The sequence below is a fragment of the Eupeodes corollae genome, chromosome 1, assembly GCF_945859685.1.
Source record: "Eupeodes corollae chromosome 1, idEupCoro1.1, whole genome shotgun sequence".
NCBI lineage: Eukaryota > Metazoa > Arthropoda > Insecta > Diptera > Syrphidae > Eupeodes > Eupeodes corollae.
The window spans coordinates 130,081,107-130,096,274 of NC_079147.1; the positions used below are offsets into that span (position 1 = coordinate 130,081,107).

The 15,168-nt window shown below is 32.8% G+C and overlaps 1 protein-coding gene across 1 annotated transcript; it reads left to right on the forward strand.

Moving 5' to 3' along the window:
• The first annotated feature begins 6,288 nt into the window (after positions 1–6,288).
• Positions 6,289–8,578, forward strand: LOC129941827 (proteasome subunit alpha type-2). The gene is made up of 5 exons (XM_056050577.1): positions 6,289–6,486; positions 6,544–6,620; positions 6,674–6,929; positions 6,993–7,148; positions 8,334–8,578. The coding sequence occupies exons 1-5, from the start codon at positions 6,446–6,448 to the stop codon at positions 8,506–8,508; spliced, it is 705 nt and encodes a 234-aa protein (XP_055906552.1). The 5' UTR covers positions 6,289–6,445; the 3' UTR covers positions 8,509–8,578.
• The last annotated feature ends 6,590 nt before the right edge of the window (positions 8,579–15,168 follow it).

Below are 15,168 nucleotides of genomic sequence, written 5' to 3' on the forward strand. Positions count from 1 at the left end.
TTTAATTTGTCTAGCTTGAAACCAATCCTTTGCTTTTTTCGAGGTATGTTTTGTATCATTGTCCTGTTGGAACTTCCAAATCAGTGGCATCTCGTCATCAGCGTAAGGCAGCATAACGTTTTCCAAGATTTCCACATATTTTTCTTGATCCATGATGTTCTTTATCCAGAACAATGGTCCAACTCCATACCAAGAGAAGCAACCCATGATGCTTCCACCACCGCACCGTGCTTAATGATCTTTTTTATGTACTTAGGGTTGTTTTCTTGACAAGGAGGTCGTCTAACGTAATGCTTGCTATAGGAACGAAACAAGTTCACCTTGGTTTCATCACTCCACTAAATATTCTTGAAGCTCTTTATGCCCGTTTCATTAAAATTCTGACCTTTAGCAAATAGTTTTCTCTTCTTCTTATTCTTTTCGGAAACAAATGGGGTCATTCTAGAAGAGCGAGCAGGAAGTTTATGTTATGTTGTTTTGTGAACATGACAACATTTCAGATATTATTTTGTATGTTTTTCCTTCAGAGCGGAGCTTTCGGATGAGACGTCTCTCTTCATCGGAACAATGTCTAGCCCATTATTTAAGAAAATTCTTCTAAAATTGTACGTAAACACTTAAAAATCATGTAAAATTTAAGAAAATAGAACTAACTTTGCAAAGAAATAATAAAAAACAAGTAATCACTTTTAAATATGTGAAAAATTAATATAATACCTATTTTGTTTTCACTGCAAATTGATGACACGTATTATTCTAACTCGCGCAATATCAACAATGATCAATAGGATGGCTTTTAATGATAAAATATTTTTAGCGTGCTCTAATTACAAAACTAAAAAAATAACCGTTATGATATGCAAAGATAAATGTCATTTGTAAGTCGTTATAGGGTAACTGCTCATGCACACTTATTATTTTTTCAATAACACAATAATATTGTGTTCTTGTTAAAATTAAACCTTAAACGAATAATTTAAGACCATAAAAGAACTACAATCAAGGTTTTTAAAAACACCTTTGCAATACCTTTAGTGATTTTATTAAATGTAATAATAAGCTTAACGCATAAAAAGTGGTTATTTTATTAAATGAAATTGTCGTATTTGAGGTTCTAAGAATCCTCAAGTAATTCAAGAGAGGTCATTTCATACACAAAAAGTCACTGTTTAGTGCGATTGGAACACATATATGATAACTGACTTTTTTTGCCTGCTTTTGATGATTACGACTTGAAAAATACGCAGCTTCAATAAGACGGTAACACATGTCACACAACTTGAGCAAAATGGCTTTGTTGCAAGAGAAAATGCTTGGCAGCATATTTTCTCTTCGTGTCCATATCAACTGGTCATCAAAATCATGCGATTTAACACCGCTGACATTTTTTTCATGAGGCTACATTAGCGACCATGTAAATTCAGATAAACCTTTACCAAGTGCGCACATAAAAACCAACATTTGTCAAGAAATGGCTAAGATACCGCCCAAAAAGTAGTCGAAATTACCACAAAAGAATCGAAGCTTGCAATAATTTGCGTCTCAGACATTTAATTGAAGAAATATTTGACACATAAATGTCATGAAATGTTTTATGTATGTTTTATTAACGTTCACTTTTGGTTTCCTCTTTGTTGGTTGAGACATGGAAATTTTGAATTTAACAAAATTAAAAACTCAGTATTTGTAATCCTTGTGTTTTAATCAATATATCAAATAATTTTCACATAAAAACTTCTTAATTCTTTTAAGGTTTATGTCCCTTTAATTTATTTTGTATAATTTCTTAAATGAATACAAACCTAACAACAGTCGATTTCAATTTACACTCGACCTATAAACATTCGCAATATAAAGGTATTTACTTTCTTGTTACATTATTTTGTTGCATTTCAATTTTTGAATTTTTCTGTTGTTTCCATTCGTTTTCTTTTTGTTCTTCTACAAATTATAAGCACCCTCTCTTTTGTTTATAGCGGCTGAGATGATCTGCTTTATTTATTGTTACAAGAAGAACGAAACACAAATTTGTGAATGAAAATCACCTTACGACATTTGGCATTGCTGTTGCCTCTTGTTTACTTGCTTTTGGCGTTTGTGTTGTTTAGTTATTTAACTGATAATTGCACTGGGCTGGGTTTAATGACATTTGCTATGAGGTCAACAAAATTAACACAACATTTTTAAATTAGTATCTTCTTTGAAATAAGGAAAAACACTTTAGATATGAAAATGCTTTTTTAAAACAACGGTTAATATAAATTTACTAAATAAACTTAGATAGTCTCAAAAAGTCACATATATTTATGTGTTTTTTTCGAATCAAAAAAGGTTAACTGGCTGAACAGAATGGTGTAGCTGTAGCTGATGCCTGTAGCACTGTCAAAGTTAAAAGATACGAAAATACTATACATCGACACAATGAGAAGCTGTAGCTGTAGCTGTAGCTGCAGCGCAAGTTGACTCAACCTTAACTTTTAGCGGCGCTACAAGCTACATTTGAGATGACAGATGGTGGAAACCAATCATTTCATTCTTTGACTTTTCACTTCTTTTTTGGGAACGTTCAATGCATTTGAGAATTTTTTTCTGGTTTTGTAACTTTTTTATAGTATGCTACCATACAAATTCAGTTCAAATATATATTTCATATGCGTTGAACATGCCCGCTGCGCTACACCATTGTAGGCGACCTTTGATACATTAGGGAGCGTTTTATTGACAGCTTATACTACAGCGATTTTTTTAGCTACAGCTGCATCTCATTCTGTTCAAGGGGTAAACTGCATAACCTGAATGCGAAAAATAATTTTGAAGTCGGTATTTAGACTATTTTACTTCCATTTGTATTACTAAGAACGTATTTTTTATTTGTATAATTTGTATGCCAAAAGCAGTAAAATATTTTTTTTAACACATTTTTCACTGAAATGACGTTTCATTTCTGACAGGAAAGGTAAGTTATTCTTTCAGATGATTGAAAACCGCGAAGAAGAATCACTCTATAGCCTTTTTTTAAGGTTGAAAACATAAATCCATACTGCAATTCTTGGAGGAGTATAGAAAGAAATAGGACTAGCTCTGAGGCCCAAAAACTCGGCGAAGAACAATTTTTCAAGAAATTGTAAAAGTTTTTGAAGAACGAGGGTCAATTTTTGATGAGAAGTAATTAGAAAGGGGCGACTTTCCATTACCGTAGCACGAATTTCCTTCTGATTTTTTTTACAGTTAGGTAGGGGTCCCAATAGAACATGTTTTAAATATTAAGGCGAGGAAACAACTTTAAGTCATAGAAAAAAATATTTTCTTTTTCGGACTTAACCCTACTTTTTTTGTATTGCATTTTTTGAGCCTAAAACAAGTTTTTTTAATTGATAGCACGGCGTACTAACAGCTAGGTATGTAAGGGTTAAATGCTGCCAACCTACAAACCCCTTATTGGGCTCACTATAGGATTTGGATTGGGTGCGAGTTTTGATATATGCAAAGTACTTTTTGCATTTGAGCACTAAAATCAAAGAAATCCAAAAAAGCAACTATGGCAATACTGAACAAAAAACAGGAAAGAAATGTCAAAATAAACCATTTTTGTGTGTTTTGTATGTAAAAAAGTGAACTTTCAAAATTAATGAAAAATAGAAATAATTATATCCTCGCTCTTAAATTGCTACAGTTATTATTTATTTTCACACATCTATCAAATAAAAAAAATTACGAATAGAAATTCGTCCTGCGGTAATTTAAAATTGAGACATAAGAAATAAAAATTCAGAAATATAAAAAAGCGTTAAAACATTATCATAGACAATAACAAGAAAACGTTGACTGATCAAGGGCGAATAAATTGGCCATACTTTGAGATTGTGGCTGAAATTCACCATAACGAGCGGCAAGTCCGACGAATCAGTTGAATTATCCATTAAATGTTTTATGTAACAAAAAATTTAACTTCAAAGCATAAAAATGTTTATCTGCTTTTTGTGAACAGCTGAAAGTTGTTTATTTGTTGACAGCTATCTCAATACAGCTACCCACAATGGCGGATCCAGGGGGGGGGGTCGTAGGGTTCATGTCCCCCCCTGGGAGATAATTTGTTTCCTTTTTCGTATGAATTCCCTTCAATTCAAAACTAATCGTATTGATTTAATGGATATGACCCCCATTATATTTTGAATTATTTATTTTTTGTATATGAAAACAACATTTGTATTTTACTTCCTTGAATTTTGTTGCTAAAAGTACTACTTTTGACATAATATTGGACCAAAAACATAATATGAATCAAATATTCAGCCCTATTCCAAAAACACAGCACAAATTCATCAACTTTTGACCAATTGACGATCCAGGGGGGGGGGGCATATGAAATAAAAAGCTTATACAGTTAAGTTATATAAGTAAAGATTTCATTTAAAGATTTATTAGTAATTTAATGACATTTACCAAAAAGTAGTTTGCTGTCAAAAACTAAAATTTTGATTTTCGCTCAGTTAAAAACTTGAAAAACTTAAGTCATGCTTTAAATTATTTTCATAAAAATTGTTTCTAAGAAAAAGAGCAAATATTCAGGTTCTTAGGAAGAAACCTTGAATAAGAGATCATCAATTTTATATTAAGTTGCCTTTAAATTCCTTAAAGTAGCCTTCAATTTTATTATTAAACTTTTTTGACACACATAGATAGTGAGCCTGAGCATAGAAGTGATTTTTACTTGCGGCATATAGGAACTATATGGCAAGTTTTGCATAAGTAATCAATTTCGAAGTAGAGCTTTTAATCAAATATGACATTACGGCGCACAGTGTTTTTAGTTGTATGGAGAGGCGGTCATAGATTGATAGAATCTGAACCACTGCGGTGGTAGAGAAGTCGAAAAAAGTGTGTACCTCGATTCCTTCCGTCTGTCTGTCTTTCCTGGCCCCTACAGTCCAGACAATTAAGATTTTCAGCTGATTAGTGTTAGGAGTTTTTATCATTTTTTTAATACGAAAAATAACAGCAGTCTCTACAAAAAATTTTTTGGTGCAAACATGTGATTTTTCTAAAATTTTCTCCAAATTTTGTGTTCTTAATTTGGCTTCTTTGTACAAGAAAAACATATTTTCGTATATCAAGTTTTTGCGACCCAGTCGTGCATTTCATTTCTTTCAAAATTGGTTTTCTGTTGAATACAAAAGAGCTTACAAAATTAAATAAATCTACTTTTGAAGTGAATTTGCTTTGGATGCTCTAGAACTGAGATTCAAACACGAATTTCAATAATACAAATGTCCCAAAAAAACAAGTGACACTTTTGTTAAACTAATGGCTAAGTGAAAAACATAATAAACGTTTTATATCCATAGATAAAGGCTTTGAAACGTGTAATTTGTGAGTACTACTTATCTCTTCTTCCCAACTTATTTGTTTACTTAACTTACTTTATTTTAATTTATTTTTTTAGAGAAATTATGTGCTTAAATGCAACTACATACCTTAAATTCAAGAACCAAAGCTTTTTGTCTCTACAATTTTTAAGTTTTGTTGACGACTTTATAAGATCCAAATACGATAAAGCAGATTGATAAAGATAGTAATAAGAGACTCCGGGAAATTGAGTTCGAAAAATCTACTGTCTCTCATTTTCTGGACTTTTAAATTTGTGCAGCGTTCTTCGCATAAATAGAAATGAAAAAAAAAAAGTTTGTTTTGTTTTTGGAAAAACGTGCGCGAAATGCACCAAAAACAATCTAAGATATTGTATTTGAGCTCTTAAATATGGCATATATAGACAACTGTTCGAATCTTGAAATGCTTTCATATGAGTCATCCAAATTAAATAGTTAGACCATAACTTGCTGGACAACAGTGTTCTAAATAATTTGATAACTAAAGTTGTCATTTAAGCAATTATTAAATTTTGTTAGCATCCTTTACAAAACATTAAAGAACATTTTTAAGCGTTGAGTAAAAACTCATCTAAGTGTGTGACCCCCCCCCCCCCCTGATGAAAAGTTTGGTTCCGCCCTTGGCTACCCAACTCGTTCAACAATCTAAAAATCCACAAATCCAAGATACCCTATCCAATACGAGATTGAACATTCCTTGCATCAACAGATTAACAGAATTCCAACATCAAATTTTGGATTGTTTTTACTCATACATAGACTTTACTTAGGAGTTTTGCGCAAATTGAACGCTTCATTGAAGCAGCTAACAAATCAGCTGTTTGCCTTAGGTTGCAAGAAACCAAGATGGCAGCCGATGTTTTATGCCTCCATATAGTGTTTTTAACAATGACAATTAGTTTTTCGGCCGGAATTTGAAACAAGGAAACATAAGAGTCACGATCTTCGGTTAGACTCAGGTTAACTAATTTCATCTTCATTTATTGTAGAGAGTTCAAATTATTCTTATTTTGGATTGATTTTGTTTGACAAATACAGCAACATAAATCTAATTGAAAATGGCTTCTGAAAGATATAGCTTTTCGTTGACTACTTTCAGGTAAAAGAATATTTCTTTTAAAAATATATTTGCAATTGTTTATTCTGTTTTCAATAGCCCGTCTGGTAAACTGGTACAGATCGAATATGCTTTGGCTGCAGTGTCAGCCGGCACACCTTCGGTAGGAATTATGGGTAGGATGAGTTTTGAAGCACACTTAGATAAATATTAATTTTATTAATTTAAGCTTCAAATGGTGTGGTATTGGCCACTGAAAATAAACCTAAGTCGTCACTCTATGAGGAACATAGCGTTAAACGTGTTGAAATGGTCACAGATCACATAGGTATGGTTTACTCTGGTATGGGACCCGATTATCGTCTGCTAGTAAAACAAGCACGTAAAATAGCTCAGAACTATTTTCTGACATACAAGGAGCCAATACCTGTAGCCCAGTTAGTGCAACGTGTAGCAACATTGATGCAGGAGTATACACAAACCGGGTAATTTATTTTATTTAAAGTAATAAAGAACTTATTTAAATTCGCATAAATTAAAATTTCAAGTGGTGTGCGTCCATTCGGTGTCTCACTCCTTATATGTGGATGGGACTCTGATCGTCCATATTTGTTTCAGTGTGATCCATCTGGAGCATATTTCGCATGGAAAGCAACAGCAATGGGTAAAAACGCAGTTAATGGAAAAACATTTATGGAAAAAAGGTAAAAACGATGTGCATTTATAAAAAAAAGAAATTTGTTGCCAGTTTACCTTTTACCAAGAACGAATTTTTGACATTGTTTTATTCGATAGATATGCCTGATTATCGTTAGTTTACTAAATTGTTAATTTCTATTTTTTAACTAATTTTAAAAAGTTTCAATTCAAAAAAAGCAACAATAGTATATTCTGACATTTCCTCCGTGGCTAAACTATTATGTTTGTAAAAATTTGCTCTCAATTCACTGTGCATGCCTACTTCTTTTTATCGGAGATCTCATTTCCTTGATTCAATTGTTTGATTATTGTAGGACTTTAGCCAGGAAGTCCTAGCTGCTAAGCCCTATCTCAATAATATGTTATTTATTTGTGATTTGGATTTAAAGTCAATAAAGAAGAATTATAAAATACAATAAATGTTCTCTTCAAATATAAGTTGAAATTGAATCTTAACAACTCACAAATCCCAATCCAAATCCAGAGCGGATAAAGCCCTTTTAAAAGTATGAAAATATTGCCACTGTTTGCCTATTGCCTATGTTAAGGTTCTTAACATTTGAAAATTTTCCACACACTTGTTTGTATTCAGTTTTACTCAATCCTTGAGTCAGGATTGTGGGGAGAAATATTTTTAATGAAGACGCGACTTACACCTCAAACAATGCCACTAATATTTGAGCTAGATGAACTCATGTTCAAAATACAATCCGAATAAGAATCGATTAAGTCAATATTAATATAACTTAAGATGTCAAGGCGCAAATAAGCATCCACCAAACAAAAATACATAAGACCAATAGGAACCACTATAAACATCAATATTTGGAAAAAAAAATATTTGTGCGTATTCCGTAAAAGTGAATTGTATGGCTGTGTGAATAAATTTCTTTAAAGAAACGACAAACTGTTTTCTCCCCTGTTAGTTTTAATCGAAGTTGTAGCTATAGACTGAAATAAACGGGCTTATTGATTAAATTTCTTTTGGAATTGACATTTATTAAAAATAAATAATCAACAAAATCCCTATAGAATTTAATTACAAGATCATAAATGTTTAAAGATTTTGATCATTCATTTTAAATGTTTTCTTGGATTATGAGTTTCTAAATAAAAAATCATAAACAGTGTAATCGTTCGATAATGCATACATGGTATTTTATTTACAAATTTAACTTTTTTACATTTAGATATAGCGAAGATTTGGAACTGGATGATGCCGTTCATACTGTTATTTTGACTCTCAAAGAAGGATTTGAAGGCAAGATGACCGCGGAAAACATTGAGATCGGTGTTTGTGACAAAAATGGTTTCAAATGCCTGGACACTGCTACTATTAGGGATTACTTGGCAAACATTCCATAGAGGGATCAAATTTTATACGTTTATTTAATCCTTGTATGTTTATTTTGAAATAAATTCACAGGTGTATGTATTTCATTTCGGGTGTTTTTTGTTTAGTTTTCAGGAAGAAAAAAACGCAAACAAAAATAATTTTATTAAAAATAAGCTAAAAATTTAGCTTTATTATAAAGGTAAGGGTTCGCTATTATGATTTTAAAATAATTTATCGCCAGCGGACGCCTACCACAATATTCAGCACTATCGAGTCATTTTGGGAGTGGATATGATAATATACATTTCAGGGACAATTTGTAATAAACAATATTTGCGTTTTAAACCGTGGAAAATTAATGAAAAATTTTAATTTATTGGACCGATTTTTAATTAATATCGAATAAAGTCCCTTCCCTATATGTTACTTATGTTTTATGTTTCCATTTGAAATGTCAAAAAAAAAAATTGAAGCAGATTAAATACAAAACAAATCATTATTCTAATTGTGTTACTCAAGAACATAAATTAGCAACTTGGGAAATACTATGAATGTACAGTTGACCAATTTACAATTTCTAGCAGCAACTGGATATCTTTACAGGTATCAAATCAAGAACATCAACTATCCTAAACATATTTCTTCGAACAAAACTGGTTTCCCTTGAGTGATTGTCTATGTAGGCAGTATTCGAGTCCAAATAAATGTACCATTAGAAAACAAACATTTGTTTTTGAACTGCAAGGGGAATTTTAGTCTTAACGTTATGAATGTGATGTATGTTTTACCTATAAAGAATTTTTTTTTCAATTTGTGCTTAATTTTTATTTTAAATTTCCGACTACAAAATGAGAATGAGAGTTGTTAGGGATATGTACCGTTGTATCCGTGGTGTGATGGTTAGTGCGTAAGTTTTGACATTGTAGCCTTGCCATTTTAGGACTGCAAAGTCAGATATAAGAGCAAGGCAAAGGGTGGATCATCTCTTCTCTTCACTGGCTAAAGTAAGACCATAACAAAAGGATTTAGCTGTGAATGTAAATACACTGATTAGGATTGAACGAACACCAAAAACACTCCAACTTTTAAAAGGCTTCAATCCCAAAGTGTTTATGGCTAGTTAAACCAAGCTAAACCACAAACATAAATTGACTCATAAGAATTACAATATCGAAAGAAAGGACGGGCTGTGTCGCTCTCTTTATACGAAAAGGCATTAATTATAAAGTTGTATACAACCATAAATTGCGAAAGCTCAAGACGTTAGACGTTTGCATTGTATGCATCTCTCTTACTCAAGAAAAGCAGATGTATATGCTTGCGGCTTATGCTGCTGGAGTTCCGCAAGTTACTTTTTCTGCTTCAAAACTCCAGATTCTTTTTAGGGAAGTAAAACTGAGCTTGAAAGAAAATGATTTCATCTTGGCCGGTGATTTGAACGAATGACATGAAGAATCTTTACAGTATTGAATATGGCGTCGACCAGCTGGCTACTGAAAAGCCGTCGCATCCAGCGAGCGGGAATCACCCTCTAAAGAAAAACTTACTGAAAGTCTAGTACATGGTGATCACTACGGAAGTGCGGACTGGGTGCTGTAATTCAGATTCTGAAAGAATACGTGGAGTTTGAGGAATACGTTGCAATCAGCGGCGACGCGTGCCTAAAAAATGTAGTCGTTCAGTTTCAAAATTCTTATTTGCGATGCCAAGAAGTCAAACAAGTCTTTTTTTATATAAAAGTACATAATAATGTGGTTTAATTTTTATGTTAATAATAAATAGGTATGTGATCATTAAGTATATTTGAAAGTTTAGTTTTTTTTTTAAGGTAAATAACAATAGACATTTTACGTTAGTACTTTTAGCTGTTTATTGTTCAATTGTAAGCATTGAAAGATTTGATAACCTATTTTGGCCCATAGTTGTTGCAGAATAGGTTTTTATTCTTTTAAGGGTTGAAAACGACCATTCAACAGACGAGGTTGTTAAAGGGAATGTTAGTACAAGTTCACATAATTTGTATATCTCAGGGAAAACTGAAACCAGATCATCTATGCCCCAGCTAGCCGTTTTCCTCATTTCCTTCATTCCACAGCAAAAAGAAGCTTTCCTCGTTCAAAACTGATCCGAACGAAATCGTCCCTAGGAACGACGCGCGTCTCATTTCTCATATTCGAAAAAATAACAAAATAAAATGTTGGAATATGTACCCAAATAAATAAATAAACTACTTACCTACGCCCTAGCTATCCGTTTTCCTTATTTCCATCATTCTATATATTTAAAAAAGCTCTACTCGTTCAAAACAGATTTGCACGAAATGCTCCCTACAACGAGCGAATTGTTTTTTTCTTTTCTTTTATGCTTTCTATGGGCTCATTTCGTTGCCAAATCGTATGAACGGCTTGGGTAGATACACTGTACAGATCGGTTGAGTAAAACAAAACAGTAGCAGGTAGCTAGTTCGTTTTTTTTATTTGGGTAGTTCACAGAAGGAACGCGCGAGTTGGAAAATGGAAAATATGTACGTATACATTAGATATAACTATAAGGAATGAAGGAACAGTATGATTATGAGGTGTGGGTTAATTAGATAGAAATTAAAATAATGTCGCCTGTAAGCTAGTCGTTCATGCACGACTTGAACAATATGACGCCTCGCCACTGGTTGCAATGCATTCGTGCAATTATATTCAGATGCGCTCGCTTTGTTTCACCAACGCCTTAGCATAAGAACTTCGTTAACAAACAACAGAAACCTGACAAATGCAGAAATTCTCTAACATTTACAACAGATGGATAAAATAATAAAAGTTCAAATTTATCTAGAAGAAGAGGCAGACAAAAGGTGGAGGCAGTGGGAGCTGCTTTGCAGTAAGTGCACAAGCTGAATGTTAGCATTCGCCGCAACCAATAACTGGAAAACAGAGCCATACTTCATGACTTTTACATTCGAAATTAACTCACACAACGGCGAGTTGAGAACAGCGGTTTAATGCCTTTGAATGACATTTTTTTGGTCAAAACGGTACCAAGTCCCTTATTAATAACTAAGATTGAGCTCCAGATCATCTTCAACTCCAACCAAGTCAATTATGTACACCAACGATCAACTTAAAGTTTTAATTTAAATAAAATATTAAACTAATAATAAATAATCCAAATGTTGAAAAAAATGAAAAAGTTAAGTATAAATTAATTATAAAATTATTACGTTACACCACCCCAAAACTAGTATGGTTTTATGCCTAATCTTAAGTGTTGAAATACGAAGAAAAGTCATATTGTGATGCGTTTTCTCTTCCTCTAAAATTGTCTGTAGAAAAGTTTATGGGTTTTAAGTTTTACAACTTCGCATGAACTATCGGAACTCTTCTCACAATCTTGTTTCAGAAATGGCAAGGTTTCCATTTACAAGAATGTTTTCCTCCTTCCAGCAGCGGTTTGGGATTTTGCTGTGTCAATAATTTTTCTTTAACTTTTAAGACCAATTAGATTCTAGAAACTAGTTTAGTTTTTTCTCTCTGGCCAAGGTTGGTGTTCGAATCACCACACCAAGTCAAAAGAGACTACAAATCTTTTGCTGGTTTTGAAAACAGAGAAAAATCTGGAGCGGCGGCGACGCAGTTAGACCGAATAGAATACCGCCTCAAGACAAAAGGTCAGAATACGATAGAATGTTTGTCGTGGCCTCTTCTAAAAAGATGGCAATGTTAGAAAAGCGAAGTAGATTGAGGTCATCAAAAATATTAACCGTTGTTCTGGGAAAACTATTTGTATTTTTTTTTTGTAAAGGAAATCCCAGTTGGGGAACAATCAAAAAGAAATTATTAAGAACGGCATTCATTAGAGTACAACTAGAAAAGTTATAAGCCAGAGAGAAAAAACTAATTTTTTAGTTTAGTTTTTTTTTTTTTCTGGTATAAAGAAGAGGCAGGATCCATAGGAATAAAAAGAAGTATTTTTTTAAATTGTTTCAATGCTTAAATATTTGGCTATCAAAATCAAAGGCCAAAAACACTCTATATGAAGATATATATCCTTCGTACGTATCACCCTCCAAAAGCCAATTGTTTACATTGTTGTATTTGTAATGTGCACAAATTCATCGAAAAAAATTGACGTGTTTTGACGCATACATAGAATGGCTTACTAAGTTTTTAGTTAAAATTTAATAAAATTAGAGAAGAAATCACACGCATACTTAAATGAGTTTATGAGTCCAATTTCCGCTTTTAGGTGTAGAAAGATTGCATGGTTTCCGCTAAACTGGAAAGGGAAAAGAATTTTGTTCAGGGATTATGAAAAGCGGTCAGAGAAACAATTTGCTGAAATTCGTCTTTATATTTTAACATAAGAAACTTATTCCTGAACGAACATTTAATTTGACATTTCTGTTCAAAATTATTCGTTTGACAGTGAAGACTACAATAATTCAGGCGACAAGATACTATAACGTTAATTTTTAGAAGAGTTAGGAACAGGCATTTTTTTTACTATGGGAGGGTGTTCCGATCTCCCACCGTTTAGGTGGAAGGGGTAATTTACAACAGTTATTACTTAAAATTGAAAACAAAAATATTTAAAAATAACGGTAATACTTACAATTAAGTTTTGTACGTTGTTTTTCAATAATTTGTTGCTCTTATTAATTATAAATCAAAAACTAAAAATTAGATGATTTTATGTCTTAGTTTTTGAGAAAATTAAAAATAACCGCAATTATTATATTTTTTATTGAGTGGTCTTATTTTAATAGTATTAATGGTAGGTGCGAATTTGAATGCATGCAAAAGTGGGGTGTGTAGTGGGGACATGTTGCCCCACTGCAACCCTCCTGCTTGGGGTCACTATAGGATTTAGGGTGGTTGCGAGCTTGGGTGTATGCAAAGTACAACACTGACCAATAAACAGGGAAGAAATGTCAAAATCAATTTCAAAAAGGACTATTGGTTTTAGTCGTTCGTTAGTTCATAAAATGAAAGACATGGTCTGTAATAGATATTTACAAAGCGAGTTTTGCAAAATCCCAAGATATTTTAAAACGCCTTTCGAATGGTATCCGGTTTTTGAACAAACATAAACTTCTTCAAGTAAATATGGATGGGCCAAATGTTAATTTTTCATTTTTAAAATTACTCAAGCAAGCGGAAAGTGATGGCATGCAAGTCCTTGATATTGAGGTATGTGGTCTCCATGTTGTTCATGGAGCCATGAAGACTGGATTCGCGACAGTTTCTTGGGAACTTTATACCTTTTGGAGAACAAAAAGTGTTTGGAGAGATGTCTGAACACATTTGATGAGCTCAAACATTTCTTTTCTTCGGACACAAATCTTCCGTAAACCCAACCTATTGAACATAACAAAAATGTTTTAAATACCAATTCTTCTGCTCCAAACTTTTTGTTTATACTATTACATTGTAATTTAAACCCTTTTAAAAAAATATAAACCCAAAAAACCTTAAATTTTTTACTTACATATATGAAGATTTACTTTTATTGATAAAAAACTTTCTATCACGCATAGTAAAAAAAATCAAAACGACTGCAAAAGGATCTCAATTTTTAAAAATTGATTTGTCTGGTGAGTCCATTTTATAAGAAGTAAAAAACATTCAGATTGGATTTAAGGCAAATAAGTTATTAAAAAAAGAGGTTCCACATGAGAAAAATATATGTTAAATTTTTAGCTCCATTGCCGCAAATTAATTGTAAGTGTACGAGTAGTTTATAAAATAGAAGACAAAATTCCGTTGACGTATGACCTCGCAGTTAACTTATCAAATTTAAACTCAAGAAATATTGCAAAAAGCAATAATCTTTACACAAAAATAAATAAAATTATAAGGATCTATGCAAAATATTAAAATTTTGTCTATTATGGCATGGCAATGCATCCGATTAGAGTGGTTTTTCAATCAACAAAACTCTTTGGGTGGAAAACCTCCTTGAAGAGTCTTTTGTTGCACAACGGTAAATTTTAAATATTAAAGGGTTTTTCAATTGGCGCGGGTGGATTTCGGCCGTACGTTCAAGGAACGCAAGATCGGCCGAGAACATTGCCGCGATCCGTGGAAGTTTACAGTAGAAACCGAGGCAGTCTATTCCTCACAGTGCACAAGAAATCGGCCTTTTGCGTCGGAATTTTGCGTCGAAACTTGGGCCGGTGGCGGCTTAATGGGTACTTTTTTGAAAACGACGTTAGTTTGGCAATCACCGTCAACAGCGAGCACTACATAACGATGATAACTAGTTTCTTATGGCCCAAATTAAACCATATTGGACTCAAATTCAGCCGGATCTATGCGAAAGAATAATTCAAAATTAAGCCACTCGGATCCATGCCACCCTAAGAAGCCGAGGCGTGCGTTGCGCCTTTCAAATACAAAAAATCATTTTCTTAATACATCACACACAACTTGTTTTATTCCATTTCAACATCTACCTGCCTTTATAAAAAAACGCTTTATAAAAGACGCAGGAAAAGTTTCTTATGTAGAAATTACATCCTGTTTAGATTTAAACATTAAAGCTTGTCACAGTCGGTATACAAGCCACAAAAGAAGCAAGCTAAGGAAGATATAATCAATAACCAACTCTCGTTGAAAAAATAAGGTACGTTATAGTTTCTTATAATATTTGTGTATTCCTTTATTAAATATGTACGCATTCATCTCTTCCCGAAG

Excerpts from the sequence above, each read along its gene's own strand:
- LOC129941827 (XM_056050577.1), top strand. The coding sequence starts at position 6,446 with ATGGCTTCTGAAAGATATAGCTTTTCGTTGACTACTTTCAG. Across the intron at positions 6,487-6,543 it reads TTTTCGTTGACTACTTTCAG|CCCGTCTGGTAAACTGGTAC; the intron begins GTAAAAGAATAT and ends TGTTTTCAATAG. Across the intron at positions 6,621-6,673 it reads ACCTTCGGTAGGAATTATGG|CTTCAAATGGTGTGGTATTG; the intron begins GTAGGATGAGTT and ends TATTAATTTAAG.